The sequence below is a fragment of the Cylas formicarius genome, unplaced genomic scaffold (genome assembly GCF_029955315.1).
Source record: "Cylas formicarius isolate icCylForm1 unplaced genomic scaffold, icCylForm1.1 PGA_scaffold_8__14_contigs__length_24414737, whole genome shotgun sequence".
NCBI classification, from domain to species: domain Eukaryota; kingdom Metazoa; phylum Arthropoda; class Insecta; order Coleoptera; family Brentidae; genus Cylas; species Cylas formicarius.
In genome coordinates, this window is record NW_026844361.1 from 1548962 (window position 1) to 1565901 (window position 16940).

Genomic DNA, 16940 nt, shown 5'->3' on the forward strand with positions numbered 1-16940 from the left:
AAACAAACCGTCTAATCTATTACAAGTTTATGTGGCAAATCGCGTTTCCGAAATTCAAGAATTATCGAATGTAGGAAATTGGAGACATGTACCGACTCAAGAGAACCCGGCAGATTATGTGTCGCGCGGGGCTAAACCAACGGATTTACTGTCGCTTGAACTTTATTGGTCAGGGCCAGATTGGCTCAAACAGTCGGAAGATTTTTGGCCTAAGATGTGCAACACAGAAGAAATTTTACCAGAATTAAGAAAGGTAGTTGTACAAACGCAAATATGCTCAATTCAAGATTCCATTGACTTAAAAAATTGTTCAAGTTTATCCAAACTTGAACGTATAATTGCCTATTGTTTTAGATTTAAGGAAAATGCTCTTAAATCAAAGGAGTTTCGAAATGGAGGTGTCTTAACATATAAGGAAATTTGTAATGCTTTAAATTATCTTATCAAGCTTTCGCAAAGCCAATCTTTTAGTAAAGAAATTTTAGCACTTGAGAGCAATTTAAAAATTGACAAATGTAGTAAAGTATTTAAGTTACATCCCTTCCTCGATTTTGACGGCATTTTACGAGTAGGTGGTAGGCTTACTAACTCAAATTTTGGGTTTGATAAAAAATATCCAATCGTTTTATCATCAAAGCAAGAATTTACCAAGTTGCTTTTTATACGTCAACATCAACAATTATTACATGCGGGTCCTCAACTTTTATTGTCTAGTATTCGCGAAAAATATTGGCCCATAGCTGGACGAAACATAGCACGTAAGGTATATTATGAATGTATAAAATGTTTTAGAGCTAACCCACGTTCAATCAGTCCGTTAATGGGAAATCTACCTAGTACACGTGTAAATCCAGCCCCTCCATTTTTTATAACCGGGGTAGATTACGCAGGACCATTTTCGATTCGAGACAGACAAGGGCGTGGTTTCAAGGTGACAAAGGGTTATATCTGTGTCTTTGTTTGTTTTACCACGCATGCCATCCATCTAGAATTAGTAGCAGATTTAACTACTGAAGCCTTTTTGGCAGCCTTAAGACGCTTTGCATCACGTCGTGGAAAGCCTACTCAAATATACTCAGATAACGGGAGTAATTTTATAGGAGCGAATCAAGAACTTATCCAACTTGGTCTATTTTTGAGAGAAAATAAGGAGCTTTTGACTGAATCTATAGAAAATGATGGTGTTTCTTGGTCATTCATGTTGGAATACAATACTTTGCGTGTTAGGTACATTTATTTGTATAAGTAATATGCAATACATATTGCGTTTACGTCTCTTTATCTTTGCCTCTCAGTACCGTAGATATTTTGATTCTCTTGTCTCTGTACTTGACTGTCGTGTGGGCGTCATGTGAAAGGTTGTGTGTTGTAACTTCTGTATAATAAACGGCCGGTTATTTTGTACGTACTTATTTTATTGGCAAACGTTGATACAAGTAACGAATTTCGCTTGTGCTTATCGCCCTGCAACAGGTTATGGGCCCAGGGCTTTGACTATTGCGTTGCCAATTTTTTTTTGTCGTTTGTGTCGTTTATTCAAAATGGCTGCCGATGTAGGTTCCGCATTTTCTGCGATCAAAAAATTGAAAGGTCGAGAAAATTATAGCGACTGGCGATTTCAAATCACTGCTCTGTTGAAACATGATGGTCTTTGGGAATGTGTGATGGGGCAGATGGTTACTTTCGCGACTACTGACGAAGCTCCAGCAGCGGTTGCAGCACGCCGGGAGGCAGCACGTAAGGAAGAAAAAGCGTTATCCAAAATAATTCTTTCCTTGGACAAGTCAACGTACCCGCACGTGATGCAGGCGAAAACATCGATAGAAGCTTGGAAGGCTCTCGAAAAAGCCTTTGAAGACAAGGGACTTCATCGACGTCTGCGCCTTTTAAGGAATCTGTGTTCCATTAAGTTGAGTAATTATGATACAATGAAGGATTATGTTAATGAAATTATGTCTCTCTCGCAACAACTTAATTCGATGGGTCGACCTATTGATGATGAGTTTTTAGGTGTTGTTATGCTCCAAGGGCTCACTGAAGATTATGACCCGATGGTGATGGCACTTGAAAGTTCTGGAACTGACATAACCTCAGATTTTGTAAAGACCAAGCTCCTGCAAGATAAAAAATGGCAGAATGGTAAATGCTCAAATGGAGACAGAGCACTGATATCAAAAACAGGTAAAAGGACTCCTTGGTGCTGGAGATGTCGCTCTAAGGGGCACTATAAAAATCAGTTTACCCAGAAACAATATAACCATCAAAATAACTTTCATCATGCAAAAGTTAAAAACATGAATAGCAACAAAGCTTTGTTTGCAGCTTTTAATATAAGTGAAAGACATATTTTACCAAATGTATGGTATATTGATAGTGGAGCTACTTCTCATATGACTGGTAATAGTGCATTGTTACCTGTGCTCTCTGACAAAAATAAAGGACAGGAAATTATAGTTGCTGACAATGCTAGGTTGTCTGTTGCCGGAACGGGAGATGCAGTTGTCAAGTTGCAGCAGAATGGCAGCGAAAGACGCATTTCGGATATAAAATATGTTCCTAACCTGGCTATGAATTTATTAAGTGTTAATTCACTAATTTCAAAGGGTTTTAGTGTATCTTTTGATTCGCAGGGTTGCCGAATATTTAATTGCAAAGAATTCACTAACAGGGAAGAGTTGATAGCAACAGCAAGTAATGTGGATGGTTTGTACAGACTTGATACAATACCAGAAAGTGACATCTGTGCAAATACTGCAGAAGTCATGGAATCGCAAATGCTGTGGCACAAAAGATTAGGTCATCTTAATCATTTTAGCATGAAGTTGTTGAAAGAAGGTTTGGCCTCAGGAATTAGCTATTGTGATACTCAACCTCCATCCTTGTGTGAAAGTTGCATTAAAGGTAAGCATTCGAAGAAACCGTTCCCCAAAAATAAAAATAATGGGGTTGCTGCGAATAAATTAGACTTAATCCACTCAGATGTAATGGGACCTATAGAAATAAAGTCCTGGAGTGGTGCTAGATATATTTTTACACTAATTGACGATAACACAAGAAAAGTTTTCTGTTATTTTCTTAAAAGTAAAGATGAAGTTGCAGATTGCTTTAAAGAGTTTTGTGTTCAAGTCGAAAATGAAACAGAAAGAAAAATAAAAATATTACGAACTGATAATGGTGGTGAATACTGCAATCAGAATTTGGACAAGTTTTTAAAACAAAGAGGTATAAAACATGAGCTGACGGTTCCTTATACACCGGAACAAAATGGTGTAGCCGAACGTTACAACCGCACAATAATGGATAAGGTGCGCTCAATGATGTTTGATACAAATTGTCCAAGCCAGATGTGGGCGGAGGCGGCGAACACGGCTGTCTATCTTATAAATAGATCACCAACTAAAAGGATCAAGGGAGAAACTCCAGAGGAAAAATGGACAGGCAAGAAGGTTGATTTTGGTCACCTTAGAGTGTTTGGCTGTACAGCCTTTGTTCGTGACCCTGATGGAAAACGAGGGAAACTGGAACAGAAAAGCAAGAAATATATATTTGTTGGCTATTCTGATGTAACTGCAGGATATAGATTAATTGACCCCATTACTCACAAACTTCGAATTGCAAGAGATGTGATATTTTTGGAACAGAAAACTGTGAGTTTAGAACATCAAGCAAGTTCTCAGAACATCGGCGTTATTACCATGCCACTGGAGGGTGCAGAAGTTGGAATGGACCGCAAAAATGGTATTGTAGAACTTCTTCGGCAGACTAATGATGCGGCAAGTGATGTTTCCGAGAGCGAACTTTTTGAAGATGCAGAGAGAACTCTAGTTGACAAAGAAGACAGTTCTTCAGCAAGTTCCCCAGAAAAATTGGAGAAAAATGGTGTACCGTATGATGACGGGACAGTTGCTGTAATTGGACAGGCAGGTGCTGTGGAACGGCGAATGAGTGATGTGCAACAGGTTCCTGATGGTGATGTGAATGTTACTGAGGACCGAAGGTACCCAAAAAGAATCTCTCGTAAGCCGACGTTTTTTAACGAATATGTTTTGACCGACTCATCTGATTCAGATATTGATTTTGCTATGTTATCTTTAAATGTAGAGTCAGAGCCAGAGACTGTTTCCGGAGCATTGTCTACACCAAATAAAGGTCAATGGATTCTAGCTATCCAAAGGGAGCTTAATACTTTTAGACAGAATAATGCTTGGGAATTAGTTGACAGGCCAGCTAACACCAATATTGTTAGAAATAAGTGGGTGTTTAAAATCAAAAGTGATCAGAGCGGCCAAATTGCAACATATAGAGCTCGTTTGGTGGCAAATGGGGTTTACTCAAAAATATGGAGTTGATTATACTGAAACCTTTTCCCCTGTTGTCCGTTTTTCTAGTTTGAGACTTTTGTTTGCAATGGCAGCTGAATTGAATCTTGAAGCTGATCATCTTGACGTTGAAACTGCATTCCTTAATGGTGACCTGAATGAAACAATATATATGTGTCAACCTGATGGCTTCGAGGAGCCTGGTTTAGAAAATAAAGTTTCCTTGTTAAAGAGAAAGAAAAAAGAGAGTTTTGCAAAAATTAGACTTTGTGCAGTCTGAGATTGAACCCTGTTTGTATTTTAAAGTTACAGATAACTCCATTGTCATCGTGGCTCTGTATGTTGACGATTTTTTCTTGTTTATAATAATTTCGAAGAAATTAGAGTGCTAAAATCGGAATTGCATAAAAACTTTGAAATCAAAGACTTGGGGCCTATATCTTACTGTCTAGGCATGAAAATAGAAAGAAATCGTACCAAAAATGAATTAAAATTAAGTCAGGAGCAATATATAACTAAATTGCTTGAACATTTTCAAATGACTGACTGTAGTACTGTAGTAAAAAATTCTCTAATTGTAGAGACTACTATCATGCTCCCTATCAACAGTTAATCGGTTCTATTATGTGTGTTTGTACTCGACCTGATATTTGTTTTCCTGTGTCTTATCTGAGTCAGTTTAATATAAATCACACTAAGGAACATTGGCTAGCAGCTAAGAGGGTACTTAGGTATTTGAAAGGCACAAAAAATGTTGGTATCGTGTTTAGGCAAAGCCGCACGGGTTTGTTAGGATTTGTTGATTCTGATTGGGCCAACGATAGTCTAGATCGTAAGTCATACTATGGTTATGTATTTTGTTTAACCAGTGGCCCAATATCGTGGGAAAGCAGGAAACAAAAGACTCAGCTCAACAGAGGCAGAATATATAGGTATGTGTGAGGCTACAAAAGAGGCATTGTATTTAAAATCTTTGATTCATGAGCTCTTCACTACTAATAGTGAGTGTCAATTTTTAAATGTATCACAGGCATGTAGAGTATATAATGACAATCAAAGTGCCATAAAATTAGCCCAAAATCAAATATTTCACAAGCGTACAAAACATATACATGTTAAATACCATTTCTTACGAGAAAAAGTTAGAGATGGTAGTGTTACTTTTCTATACATGTCAACTAATGACTTGGTAGCCGACTTACTTACAAAAGGTCTGGCTAGTAATAAACACTTATATTTATGTGGTAAACTAAGCTTGCAATGATTTAGCTGTAATTTAGCTTAAAATGGGACTAAAATGTCGTATCTTATTGTACTCGCCTATGTAACGCAAATATTGAGGGAGAATGTTGGAATACAATACTTTGCGTGTTAGGTACATTTATTTGTATAAGTAATATGCAATACATATTGCGTTTACGTCTCTTTATCTTTGCCTCTCAGTACCGTAGATATTTTGATTCTCTTGTCTCTGTACTTGACTGTCGTGTGGGCGTCATGTGAAAGGTTGTGTGTTGTAACTTCTGTATAATAAACGGCCGGTTATTTTGTACGTACTTATTTTATTGGCAAACGTTGATACAAATAACGAATTTCGCTTGTGCTTATCGCCCTGCAACAATTCATTCCACCCCATTCACCTCATTTTGGTGGATTGTGGGAGGCCGGTATTAAGGCAATTAAATTCCATCTGAAACGTGTCGCTAGTAACGCACTATTAACTTACGAACGATTTTATACCTTTTTTACCCTAAAGAAGAATGATCTAGTGCTGATCAAAGAGGACAATCTTCCTCCATGCAAATGGTTGTTGGGGAGGATCGAAGATTTGCATCCAGGGAAGGATGGAATTTGCAGAGTAGCTACAATTAGGACCCGGAGAGGCAACTTAAAGCGCTCCTTTGCGAAGATTTGTCCATTACCTACAAATTCAGCAGTAGTAGTGTAATGTGTTTGAAAGGGTGTCCTTTCAAGGCCGGGGGTTTATGTTTAGTTTTATGCGGTATGCAAACCAACATACTCGATTTTTTCCCGGCGCCGGCCGCGAAGGAGAGGGAGAAGCATCAACACTTTATATAGGTGTAACAATTGAACACAAAATACAGAGTCACAGCTGATTATTTTGGCCAATCCATCAAAACTTTTCATAAGATATTTTAGTTCCTATTTTGGCGAAAAACTAGTTTTCAATCTCAAGGTTGTAACACAACATCTTTTTAGAAAACATTATTTTTGTATACACCTAACGGTCCCATTAATTCATGTGTCTTCACTTTAGTTTTGCTTGGTTTTAATTTAATGAAGAAAATACTCTCTGAACATTAGTACTAGTAAATATATGACCAACCAGATTCCCCGGCTTTTATCTTATACACAATCCCAAAAACTTTTAGAGTCATTGCAAAGAGCATCTGAGTCCTCCACTTCTTACCTAAATAATACATATTTTCTACAATTCTCAAACATGAGCAATATTTTCTAATATTTTCAACTTGAGCAGGTCATTAGAATCTAAAGGAGATGAGCTTTTAAATTCAATCTAATTAAATTTTGTGTGCCACAAACGAATTTTGCGATAGTCAGATTACAGTTCACGATTTAATTCAATAAAGGAATTTTAAATATATTTTTATTCCTGAATCATGTGATTGTTTAAGAATTATTTCTGTAGATTCCAAATTATCATTGATGAAGACTCATGCACCTGGTCTAAAAAGAAGAAGAGTGTGCTTGTTTTCTTAAAGCTATCTGAAAATACTTAACAGCATTCTATTAAATTCTTCTACATTATTTTGAATTTTTCTAGTAGCAAAACTCTTTTCTAAATATTTAATTAGAAATTATTTTCACTAATTGTCTTTTAGCTTGGTATTTATATTTTAGGATATTTTTTTCGCAACCTCTAAAATTTTCCTAGAACTCACGTCGTTTCTTCTAATTTCCCGAAAATAGGAAAATTTTCTTAGAGCTGGCAACGCTGGGCGCATGGCAATTGCTTTAAATCGATATCTCGCGCATGTTGAATGGAAAGTCTCAACATTTTTTTCATAGATGCTTTATAAGTTTCTGTATTATCAGCATAAACAAGCCCTCTATATCTGTCGTAGCTATATGTACGACATATTAAAACACGATCCACTCATAATCATTGTAGTCTAGCTGACAGTGTCTTCGTTAAGCTACTTGGCAAGAGATGGCGCTGCTTCATTAGATATTTTAATTCTCTTGTGCTTCAATTCAAATCACAGAGAAAAGTAGTGGAAAGCTTCCAATACATCTCCAATCGTTTCCAGTTTGGTAATTAAAATGCAGAACCGCAGACATGCCTTCTGTGCAGTGGGCTGATGACATTGATACCGCGGTCAAAATTGCGTTAATTTTAGATAAACCATGAAAAATATCTGGTCAGTTGGTGAACTTTGCCCCAGAATTTTTACCTTCGTAAGAACATAAATGATTAAAAAAAATTATATTCTCAATTATTTTTAGTGTTAGTTTCTTGTGGGTTTGACGGGCGTGCTAACGACAGATTGCTGTGATTACTTAGAGAGCTAAGTTCAGCGGCTGTTTCCTGATTGAAATTAAAGAAAACTAAATTAAAATTATTTTTAAAAATTATTAATATATTAAATAAATTAAATTTATTGTTTATTTGTACAGGCGGCAGCGTCACTGTAATATGCAAATGTCGGTGTAAAGGCGACAGCATATGCAAGAAACTTGCAATCTAACAATATAAAAATTCCAAAAAGGGTGACTTATTTACAATGGTACAAAAAAAAAAATATTTTAAAAGTATATTGACCCGAATTTACACGGCGTTCTCGACTTTTCTTTGAAACTCGGTGACTTTAGCTATGACGTCATCTATGAAAGGCCTCTCCGTGGGGTTCGATTTCAATATAAAAAGGATCAGATCATGCAGGTTCTGAAACGATCAAAACTAAACATCACAACCAAAATCATGTTCCTAAAATTCTACCTTATCAAACGGCGAGTCTTCCGGAAAATGAATAACCCCCGATATTACAGCGAGGTTCACAGAATCACCCCTCTCATAAACTACATCATATGGAGATTTAAAATACAGCAAGGCATAAAGTATACAACCCAGACTCTGAAGACGTAAGAATTAATGCTCCTTAAACTTCAACATAAAGTGGTATATACCCAAATATCTGTCCTCTGATCAATTACACAATAGCTCTCAACATGAAATAGCTCTGGAGCCCTATATGTCATTGAGCACCTTTCGGAAGCAACATCCTGTAACTTTTGAGCATCCTGCGCCCCACATATTTGCACTTTGGCCGGGGCGCACGATCCTACAACCATCAGACTCAGATACAACCAACATTGACATTCTGTTTACCTAAATCCATTAAAATAGGGTCCATATTATCCGTCAGGCAAACATTGCCGGTTTTCAGGTCCCTGTGAGCTATCGGCTCCGGAATGTAGCTGTGCATATACCTTACTGCGTCGGAAATCTCTAAAAACAGCCTCACAATGTCCCTAACCTCCAAAAACTTTTTAGAAAATGACCTGATAGTCAAGTAATCATGCAGTGTGCCCCTGGGATAATAAGGAAGCACAAGGAACGCTTCTGACGTCGTTTGGACAACTATATCCGCCGAACCTTTGATAACAGAATCAATCAGTTCAATTATGTTCGGATGTCTGAGCTTTTTGTGGTAACCAATCTCTTCAATTGTTATCTTTTGATCCTCTATGCCGTGGCAAGTTATGCGTTTCAAAGCGTATTTCTTCTTGGTCGACGTGTTTTCTACCAAGTCCACGCACGAAAATCCTCTACATATTTTTAATGCAATGAAAACTCGCTCGCACGACGCGAACTACTCACCCTTCGCCGAGTCTCTCTTTGATAACGTATTTTACACCATTTATGTCCACCGTCTCCCTAGTACAGATGCAACCCATCTTTAAAAGCATGCTTAAGCCCAATGTGTTCATAGTTCTTATTTGCAATTAATAACAATATGTTATTTATTATATTTAACCTCACATTTTTTGGAACAGACTTTCTATCATTAAATACACTCTTGTCAGTCATTTCTTCTTCTTTAAATCATGGTGAGCAATAATAATCAAAATGGCCGAATGATTGTAGCAATGTGGTTAATAGAATAGAGAAGAAGATGATATAAAGATTCCATTAATTTCGCCTGGTACTCTCACTCTCGGCCGCGAGATAACGCCTATAAAGCCGAACGTTCACTATTTACCAATTTGTTTTCTGTGGTTATATTTAAAAGAAGCTCTTTTAATTGTTTTAATTAAGCTTTTGAAAAAATCTATTGTGCCTGGAGTTCGGTGCCTGTCTGAGGTCAACCGAAACGCACGGAGGCCGCTCGATAGCGCGCCAGCTTTTTTTTAACAATTACTTCCGATAATGCGAAAGTCCGAGCGAGGACGATCGATCAACCTGTTGCTCGCAGCAAAATCGCGCAAATGAGTTCCGAATCATTACTTTCGCAGCACCGCGAAGAAGACGCAACAGCTGCCAGTCACACTAGGTGACTTTTTTTATTTTTGCCGTTCCAATTTCGTATTATTTTAACCTTTGTCATGTAGTTTTGTCGTCTGTCGCATTTTTATACTTTGAATTGTGATTAACGACGTTTCGGTGATAGCTTTATGGTATTAGCGTGACTAATGGATAGTTTTATCTATATTACTTTTTACTAATGTAACTGCATTTATTTTATTTTAAGCACAATGGAGGCCAGGTCAGAACACCAAAAAACCAAAATGTACGGGACCATTTATTCCTTTACCACCTCATTAGGGGTGGGCTTGCTCATGATGGTGCTCTTCTGGATACTGCACTACAGAGGGGGCTTCGCCTGGCATTCGAATCCCGCTCAACAGTTCTACTGGCACCCGTTCCTGTTGGTGCTGGGCATGGTATTTTTATATTCTCAGTGTAAGTGTTACGCATCGGCTATTTTTACGGTTATATGGGTACGTTTTCGCAGCCATCTTAGTCTACCGGACGGGCAGGTCAGTGCAGAAAAAGAAACTAAAACTGCTGCATGGTGCCTTGCACTTGTTGGCGTTTATTTTATCCGTGATCGGATTGAAGGCAGTCTTTGACTTCCATAATCTGTCGGCTACTCCCATCGCCAACCTTTATACCATGCATTCTTGGATCGGCCTCATTACGGTCATCATTTTCGCCCTTCAGGTATTTAATGTTATTTTATATTTCTTAATGTAAGAGAGTAGTAAAAAGTAAATTTGTAATGATAAGGTGGACAACTTAGAGAGTATATTCTAAAGTTCGGATAAATTGCACCTCAAATTGTTTCAATAAAAAGATGAGTTTGACGGATGAAACTAATGTTAAAACAAGTAAAAACAACACTATACTATTTACAATACAGCTTCACTTGTAAATTTTGGTCATCATGTTCTGAGTAGTCAGATGAACTATAAACGTTGGAGTCCGGAATAATAATAATAATAAAGGGATCTATAGTGTTTTCTAGTATGTTATCAGTTTTCCACATTTTTTTCTACTTGAGTCACATGTTCAACCCACTTACTAGATTTTTAACAATCCACTGCCTTTATTCCCTCTTGCCAAAAAGTTTCAGCATCCTAATTTTAAAAGGGGTGTTATGGCCTGTTACAAACCCTTTTTTCCAGCACCGTGGGGTTTAATTCAAAGTAGAGCGATTTTCAACAACAAATTTGGTACAAAGAGATTTATTTATATTTACAATCACCAAAGGCTCTTTTGTAGCATATCTTTCTGAAATTACTTCGTATTTAAATTAAGCCAATGAATGGATACGATGTTTTTTTTTTAAGGAAGGGGAGGTTAAGATCTAGCATACTGTTTACAAATCTTCTTCATTCCTCCAGCGTCGGTTGTTAATAAAGCAAACTTGATGACGTTGGCTTCTTCAGAGCTTAACTGAAACAGTTTCCGTTAAGCTTTGAAGAAGCCAATAGGATCATTGGTGAAACGTCAGCAAGTTTGATTAATCAACAATCGATGCAGGAGAAATCCAGAAGCTTTGTAAAAAGTACTACAGTCGCATGTGGAAGTTTCTTTGCTGAAAGTAGCTAGTAAGCCGCTAGCAACAAAACCAAAGAAAGCTTCAGGAGAACAATACAACAAGAGTTAAAATAGTAGGCAAAATATCACAAGGATTTCTTGTCAATAAAGAACTAAAATGGAAATGCTGCTTATCACCTGGAGCAGATATTAAAGTCCTGGACTTTACTGTGCCTTGGGGATGACCAGGTGGTAATAGCACAAGAATATTGAAATATTGAATATGACAAGAAATCCTCAATGATGGACAGCATATCAAACAATGTGTACCTAGAAATAAGGATTACCTATAACAGAACCCTGCATAGGGTATTAAAAGAAAGGAATCAACAGGGAAATCAAAGAAACAACCCAAAAGACAAATAAGAGCCATCACAATGACTAAGAGTGACCAACCAACTTCAATAGCAAATACTACAATGGGATCCCCAGGGGCGCAGAAAAAGTTTTAGAGATTGGGGATTATCCACCAGATTGAGAGATTGAAAGAGGAAATCTGAAGACTTAGATGTAGTTTCGTCCAGATCATAGGCCATCCTGTTTTTCCTTTGAAATTATCTATCTGCTCTGCCAGCAGATAAGTTCATCATTTTTTTTTAAAGTGATTTCAAAAGTTTTTGTCGTAACGACAATTCATTTCCTGCATAGTTGTACATAACTTCTTCTTACCCATGCCTGGGATGAAATCATCCTTCTTTCCATCCTCATGTATTTGTTTTTTTGCCCGTATTTCTCTTTGATCATCCTCATATTGTTTACTGTCCAACTCCAGTCAAATTTGAAGACATTTGAACCACTTTTGCAACTTATAATATTGAGTTTCGATGGCGAAGGGCTTTGAACATGTTGAGAATAATAAATTTCTCATTTTTGGAAAGCGCAGTTATAGTAAACCATTTTTCAGTAACACAAGCCATTTTTGAGAGCGAACTTCCGGTAAGTAACTTAAATTCTAATTTTAAATACTTAAGGCACAGGGAGGTCCACTACCCTCATAACCCTTGACAATCTAGAATACTACGTTTATGGAACAAGACCAGTAACTTTTACAGTTCAATAATAATTTATAACTCTCTTGCATTAAGTTACAGACTATACTGTAAGTGTAAACTCTTTTTTGTAGTTTTTCTTTGGATTCATATCGTTTTTGTACCCCGGAATATCGATGACTTTGAGAAGAGCGATAATGCCAATCCATATCGTGGTTGGTACTCTAACGTTCGTTTTGGCGATCATTTGCGTTTTAACTGGGCTGACCGAAAAGGCATTATGGACTTTGTAAGTTAACAGATTGAATAGGTGGACACGTGTAAGACGTCAACCATGTTTTAGGAAAAACTATGCTGATTTTCCAGCTGAAGGCTTCGTTTACAATTTCATTGGGCTCATAACTATATTCTATGGCCTTTTGGTACTCTACCTCGTTGGAGAAGCCAGTTATAAAAGGTCTCCTTTGCCAGAGGACGAGGTGGTGCTCTCGATGAGCGATTAAGGTGAAGTTGGGGGGCAATCCAAAGTATTAAGTGAGAAAGTATGGGTCTCAGCTTCTAAGAATACCTCCAAAGTATCTGGTGCTTCAGTGTTTAAAGATTTACGTATATATAGATATATATATTATATGTTCTTTGTTCCTTTTTTTCGCCTAAATTATAAAAAAAGTTAACCTATTTTTTAATATTTTTTCCGTGTGTGATATCTAATGTAAAATAAAACAAACAAGTCCTACTTTGGTTTATTGTGATAGTTCGATGGAACGAAGGGCATTTTTGTCACCGCGCCCTCATAAACCTTATCCCTTATCTTCACCCCAATCTTGGTGCCGGGTTTGCTAAATGCGATGGGCAAGTACCCCATTGCAATGTTCATCCCCAAACTCGGCGATGGGCATCCTGACGTCACGCGTCCCACTTTTTCGCCTTCGCCAGTTAATATTTCAGCCCCGTGCCGCGCTGGAGGCCCGTTTCGCAGCGTCAGACCGACTCTTTTAATCTCAGATCTAAGCAATGCAGTTAAATTAACACTCGAACTCATTGATGAATCCCGAACCTTACCCTTCTTTGATTTGGCGCAAAACTACTTCGGCGCCGGGGAAGTTTTTCAACTCGCGCCTGCGTTTCGCCACCAACCACGCGAGCGCCGCCTCCACAGGCGTCGTCTCGGGCGTGATGTCGTTGCCATACAGGCAAAGGCCGGCTTCCAACCTAAAATTCGACATCGACCAAAGTCACTGCAAAAATCATGTTTTCCTTACCTTAAAGAGTCCCTGGCTCCCAATCCCGCTAGCTTTACAGTTTCCTCGTCCAAAAGAGTCCGCACGAGGCTTTGCACTTTTTGCGCGGGGGCGGAGATCTCGAACCCGTCCTCCCCCGTGTAGCCGCACCTAAAAAATTGCCGATCCAACTCCCAAAACTACCAGCAAATTCAAGTTGGTGTTTATATTGGATTGGAGGTTACAAAACTATAATAGATAAATTTTACGCAAATGTCAAATGTCATCGTAAAGCAACCGTAGACGGCCCCAGATGTGCCCTTTGTTGCGTAAATTGTAAAAAGTGGTATTCTGGATTCTGTGGTGGAACATTGCACGCGGCGGTTTAACTTCCGTTCGTTCCCTACAGAATCCTTTGTAATCGTCCAAAAATTTTGAAATCGGTCTCCACTGAGTGGATTTAGTGTTTTCAGTGTTTTGTGAACGTTGTAAAGTGATAATCGTCGCCGATCCCTTCGTTTTTCCCCGTTCACGCCGGTATGGAGGCCGGATGGGCCCAGATGGTCCGCGGCGGAAGCGGGGGGTGTCGGTTTTTTTTTTTTGGTATCGGTCAAATTTGTTTTTTGCTAGTTGAGCAAATATTGGTGATATGTCTTCTTTGTACGTATTGGTGAATGACCAAAAGCGAAGATCTTCAACGGAAGTCGGCAATGGGCGAATGATCCTAGCATTCTAGCCCAACATTTTTTTTGTGAAATGCATAATTAACTTAAGTGGTATTCTGTACACATTTTTTTTCGTTATTGGCCAAGCTCGCGAGGATCGTTCGGCGAGAACGATTCATTCACAAGCAAAAACAAGTGTTACCTCGTAATTCTGCAGTCATCGGCGTCACCGACTCGGCCAACTACCGACTTCATGAAAAATAATTTTTCCAGGTCAACGTCGACGATTCGCTGGAGTGCGCGCGCAGCCTCCGGTCCTTGTAGGGCCACCAGAGCCCTCTCGGAGGGACGGAGAAATTCAACGTCGACTTCCGCGTCCTTGTTTGCCGTTTTGTAGCTTACCAACGCGCTTTTCAAAATTTGTCGGTCTTGATCTCTCATGGCCGCGTTCGACACAATGTACAGTCGTTCGTCCGATATTTTCGTGACGATTAAATCGTCTAAGATGCCGCCTCGGTCGTTCGTAAACACGGTCAAGACGCCGCTGTTATCCGCCAGCCCCCGTATATCGGCGGTGCACACTGATTCGAGGCATTCGATGCAGTGTTTGCCTGAAATGTTTGCGTTTTTGACACGTTGCGGCGTGTGTGACGTCATAGGCTGGTAGTTAAGCAACGCCAACTTTTGTTTTGTTGTCCTCTACTATGGTTTACTAATACCAATGCGTTGCTGATGATTTGTAGAATCAGCGAAAGCGATTATAAAAAGACTTATACGTCATCAAAAAAATTAAAGCCCCTTATAGAATATTGAGGACTGTGGTCTGTGCCTACCTTTAATTTCCGTCTGCAGCATGTGCGACACGTCGAAAAGCGACGCGCTTTTCCTTGTGAAGAGATGCGACGCGACGATACTCTGGTCGCCGTACTGCACAGGCAGCAGGAAACCGCCAAAGTTGACGATTTTTCCGCCATTTTTCACGTGGAAATTGTAGAGGGGCGTGGTTTCGCCCTTAGACGTGTCGCAGAAACGCCGCACGTTCGAGTTAGCTGCTGATTTCGGGAGAAACAATCTAAACCGAGGCATTTCGAGCGTCTGTCCACCACCGTGTTATTGTCTGATAAATTTGGGCAGTATCGGTTAGAGATAAACGCAGGGTCATTAGGTCGTCGTCGCATCCGTCTAAAGTTTTTTGCACCAGTGGTCGTGGTGGCCTTTTTCGTGCAGCAGTTGACAAAGTACGCATTGCCATGATGATCGCCAACATTCGTAACGGATAGGCACCACAAGAAGAAGGTCGTAGTTCTCTGTGCTAGGTTCGTCAGTGCGGCCAACCGCAAACGACAATGTGTGACCTGCTACGTCCTTCAATTCACGGATATGGAATTAGTTATTCGTTCTCTTAAATTTTAGGCGCCAAATGGCTAAACTATTTTATTCTGGCGGGAAAATATATTACAACATACAATAAAATATAACAATTATCTTTACGTTAGTTACTTTCGCAATATCGATGAAATCTCTGTAACTGTTGCTCCTAGAGGAGCACTTATTTGCACTATTTTGTATTTCGCATTAAGGGCAACAATTTTTGTATTTACGGTTTTCGTCTATCACACACGCCGCTCGAGATATTTAAAAAAATCCATATGAAAATCGACCATTACGACGTACTACATAGTTTCAAAAAAAAGTATTTTCTGGAAAACCTATATGGGAATAGTATATTATGCAACAAGTGCGGTAAACTTTTTAACTCACTCCTTCATTAAACACTCGCTCCGCTCGTGTCAAATAGACTCGTGAGTCAAATGCCGTTTACCGCACTTGTTGCATACTATATACTTTTTCTACGACCGTTAGTTTTTGGGTACATTTTCGCAAAACAACACGAATACATTCACTGACATGAGCGTCAGAATTGACAAACGTCAAAATCCAAATCGTGGGAAATATGTCCGAAAACATCTGATTGCTCCCAAAGCCGTGCGGTAAAATCCCGGAAATGTCCGAAGTGGCTCGGATTCGAGGGAAAGGAAACTGACGTGATAAAGTGACGCTTCCCGCATGCTAGATCGGTGGGTAATTAGGTATTTTACAGACGGGTGTAGAAAAAACCAGGGTATAGGTATAGGAAAAATTCATGGATTAGGAAACGTGAGAGATCCAGGGCTATTAACCTCTGCTTTTATAGGCAAAATGAAAGAGCCTGAAAATCGCCGTTATTGTGGGAAAAATATTAGCTGCAAATTAAAAATTGTAAAAATGGGATAATTTGGTTTTTAAAATACCTAATGACACACCAGTCTAGCCTGCGGGAAGCGTTACTTTTCCACTCCAGCTTCGTTTCCGACGAATCCGAGCCACTTCGGACACTTTTTGTTTACCACACGGGTTTGTTAATTCTGACGGTAATGTCAGTGAACGTATTCGTGTTTTGCGAAAATGTTCCCCAAAAACTAACGGTCGTAGAAAAAGTATAGTATGCAACACGTTCGGTGGACTTTTTAAGTCACTCGTTTATTGAACACTCGCTCCGCTCGTGTCAAATAAACTCGTGAGTCAAATGCCGTTTACCGCACTTGTTCAATAATAATATTTATCAAGGTTTGCCGTAACTGTACAGAAGTGAAGCACACTTTATAATGAGTGCGTGCATT

General features: G+C 38.9%; 3 protein-coding genes across 4 annotated transcripts; 1 reads left to right on the forward strand and 2 right to left on the reverse strand.

The window, feature by feature from the left end:
• Positions 1–7982: 7982 nt before the first annotated feature.
• LOC132706263 (serine/threonine-protein kinase 16) lies at positions 7983–9370 on the reverse strand. The gene is made up of 5 exons (XM_060677497.1): positions 9184–9370; positions 8692–9131; positions 8490–8644; positions 8302–8436; positions 7983–8247 (listed from the first exon to the last, which is right to left on the reverse strand). Exons 1-5 carry the CDS (start codon positions 9291–9293, stop codon positions 8131–8133), a joined length of 957 nt encoding a protein of 318 aa, XP_060533480.1. The 5' UTR covers positions 9294–9370; the 3' UTR covers positions 7983–8130.
• A 203-nt stretch (positions 9371–9573) lies between these two features.
• LOC132706245 (lysosomal membrane ascorbate-dependent ferrireductase CYB561A3) lies at positions 9574–13025 on the forward strand. Of its 2 annotated transcripts, none has more exons than XM_060677459.1 (5): positions 9574–9856; positions 10055–10266; positions 10319–10527; positions 12530–12684; positions 12739–13025. In XM_060677459.1, exons 1-5 carry the CDS (start codon positions 9792–9794, stop codon positions 12896–12898), a joined length of 801 nt encoding a protein of 266 aa, XP_060533442.1. In that variant the 5' UTR covers positions 9574–9791; the 3' UTR covers positions 12899–13025. The 2 variants fall into 2 exon arrangements, with proteins under 2 accessions (XP_060533442.1, XP_060533443.1); XM_060677460.1 differs by lacking the exon at positions 9574–9856 and adding an exon at positions 9864–9980.
• A 99-nt stretch (positions 13026–13124) lies between these two features.
• On the reverse strand, positions 13125–15371 carry LOC132706242 (aminomethyltransferase, mitochondrial). The gene is made up of 5 exons (XM_060677457.1): positions 15114–15371; positions 14483–14891; positions 13658–13786; positions 13458–13607; positions 13125–13402 (listed from the first exon to the last, which is right to left on the reverse strand). Exons 1-5 carry the CDS (start codon positions 15364–15366, stop codon positions 13129–13131), a joined length of 1215 nt encoding a protein of 404 aa, XP_060533440.1. The 5' UTR covers positions 15367–15371; the 3' UTR covers positions 13125–13128.
• Between the last annotated feature and the right edge of the window lie 1569 nt (positions 15372–16940).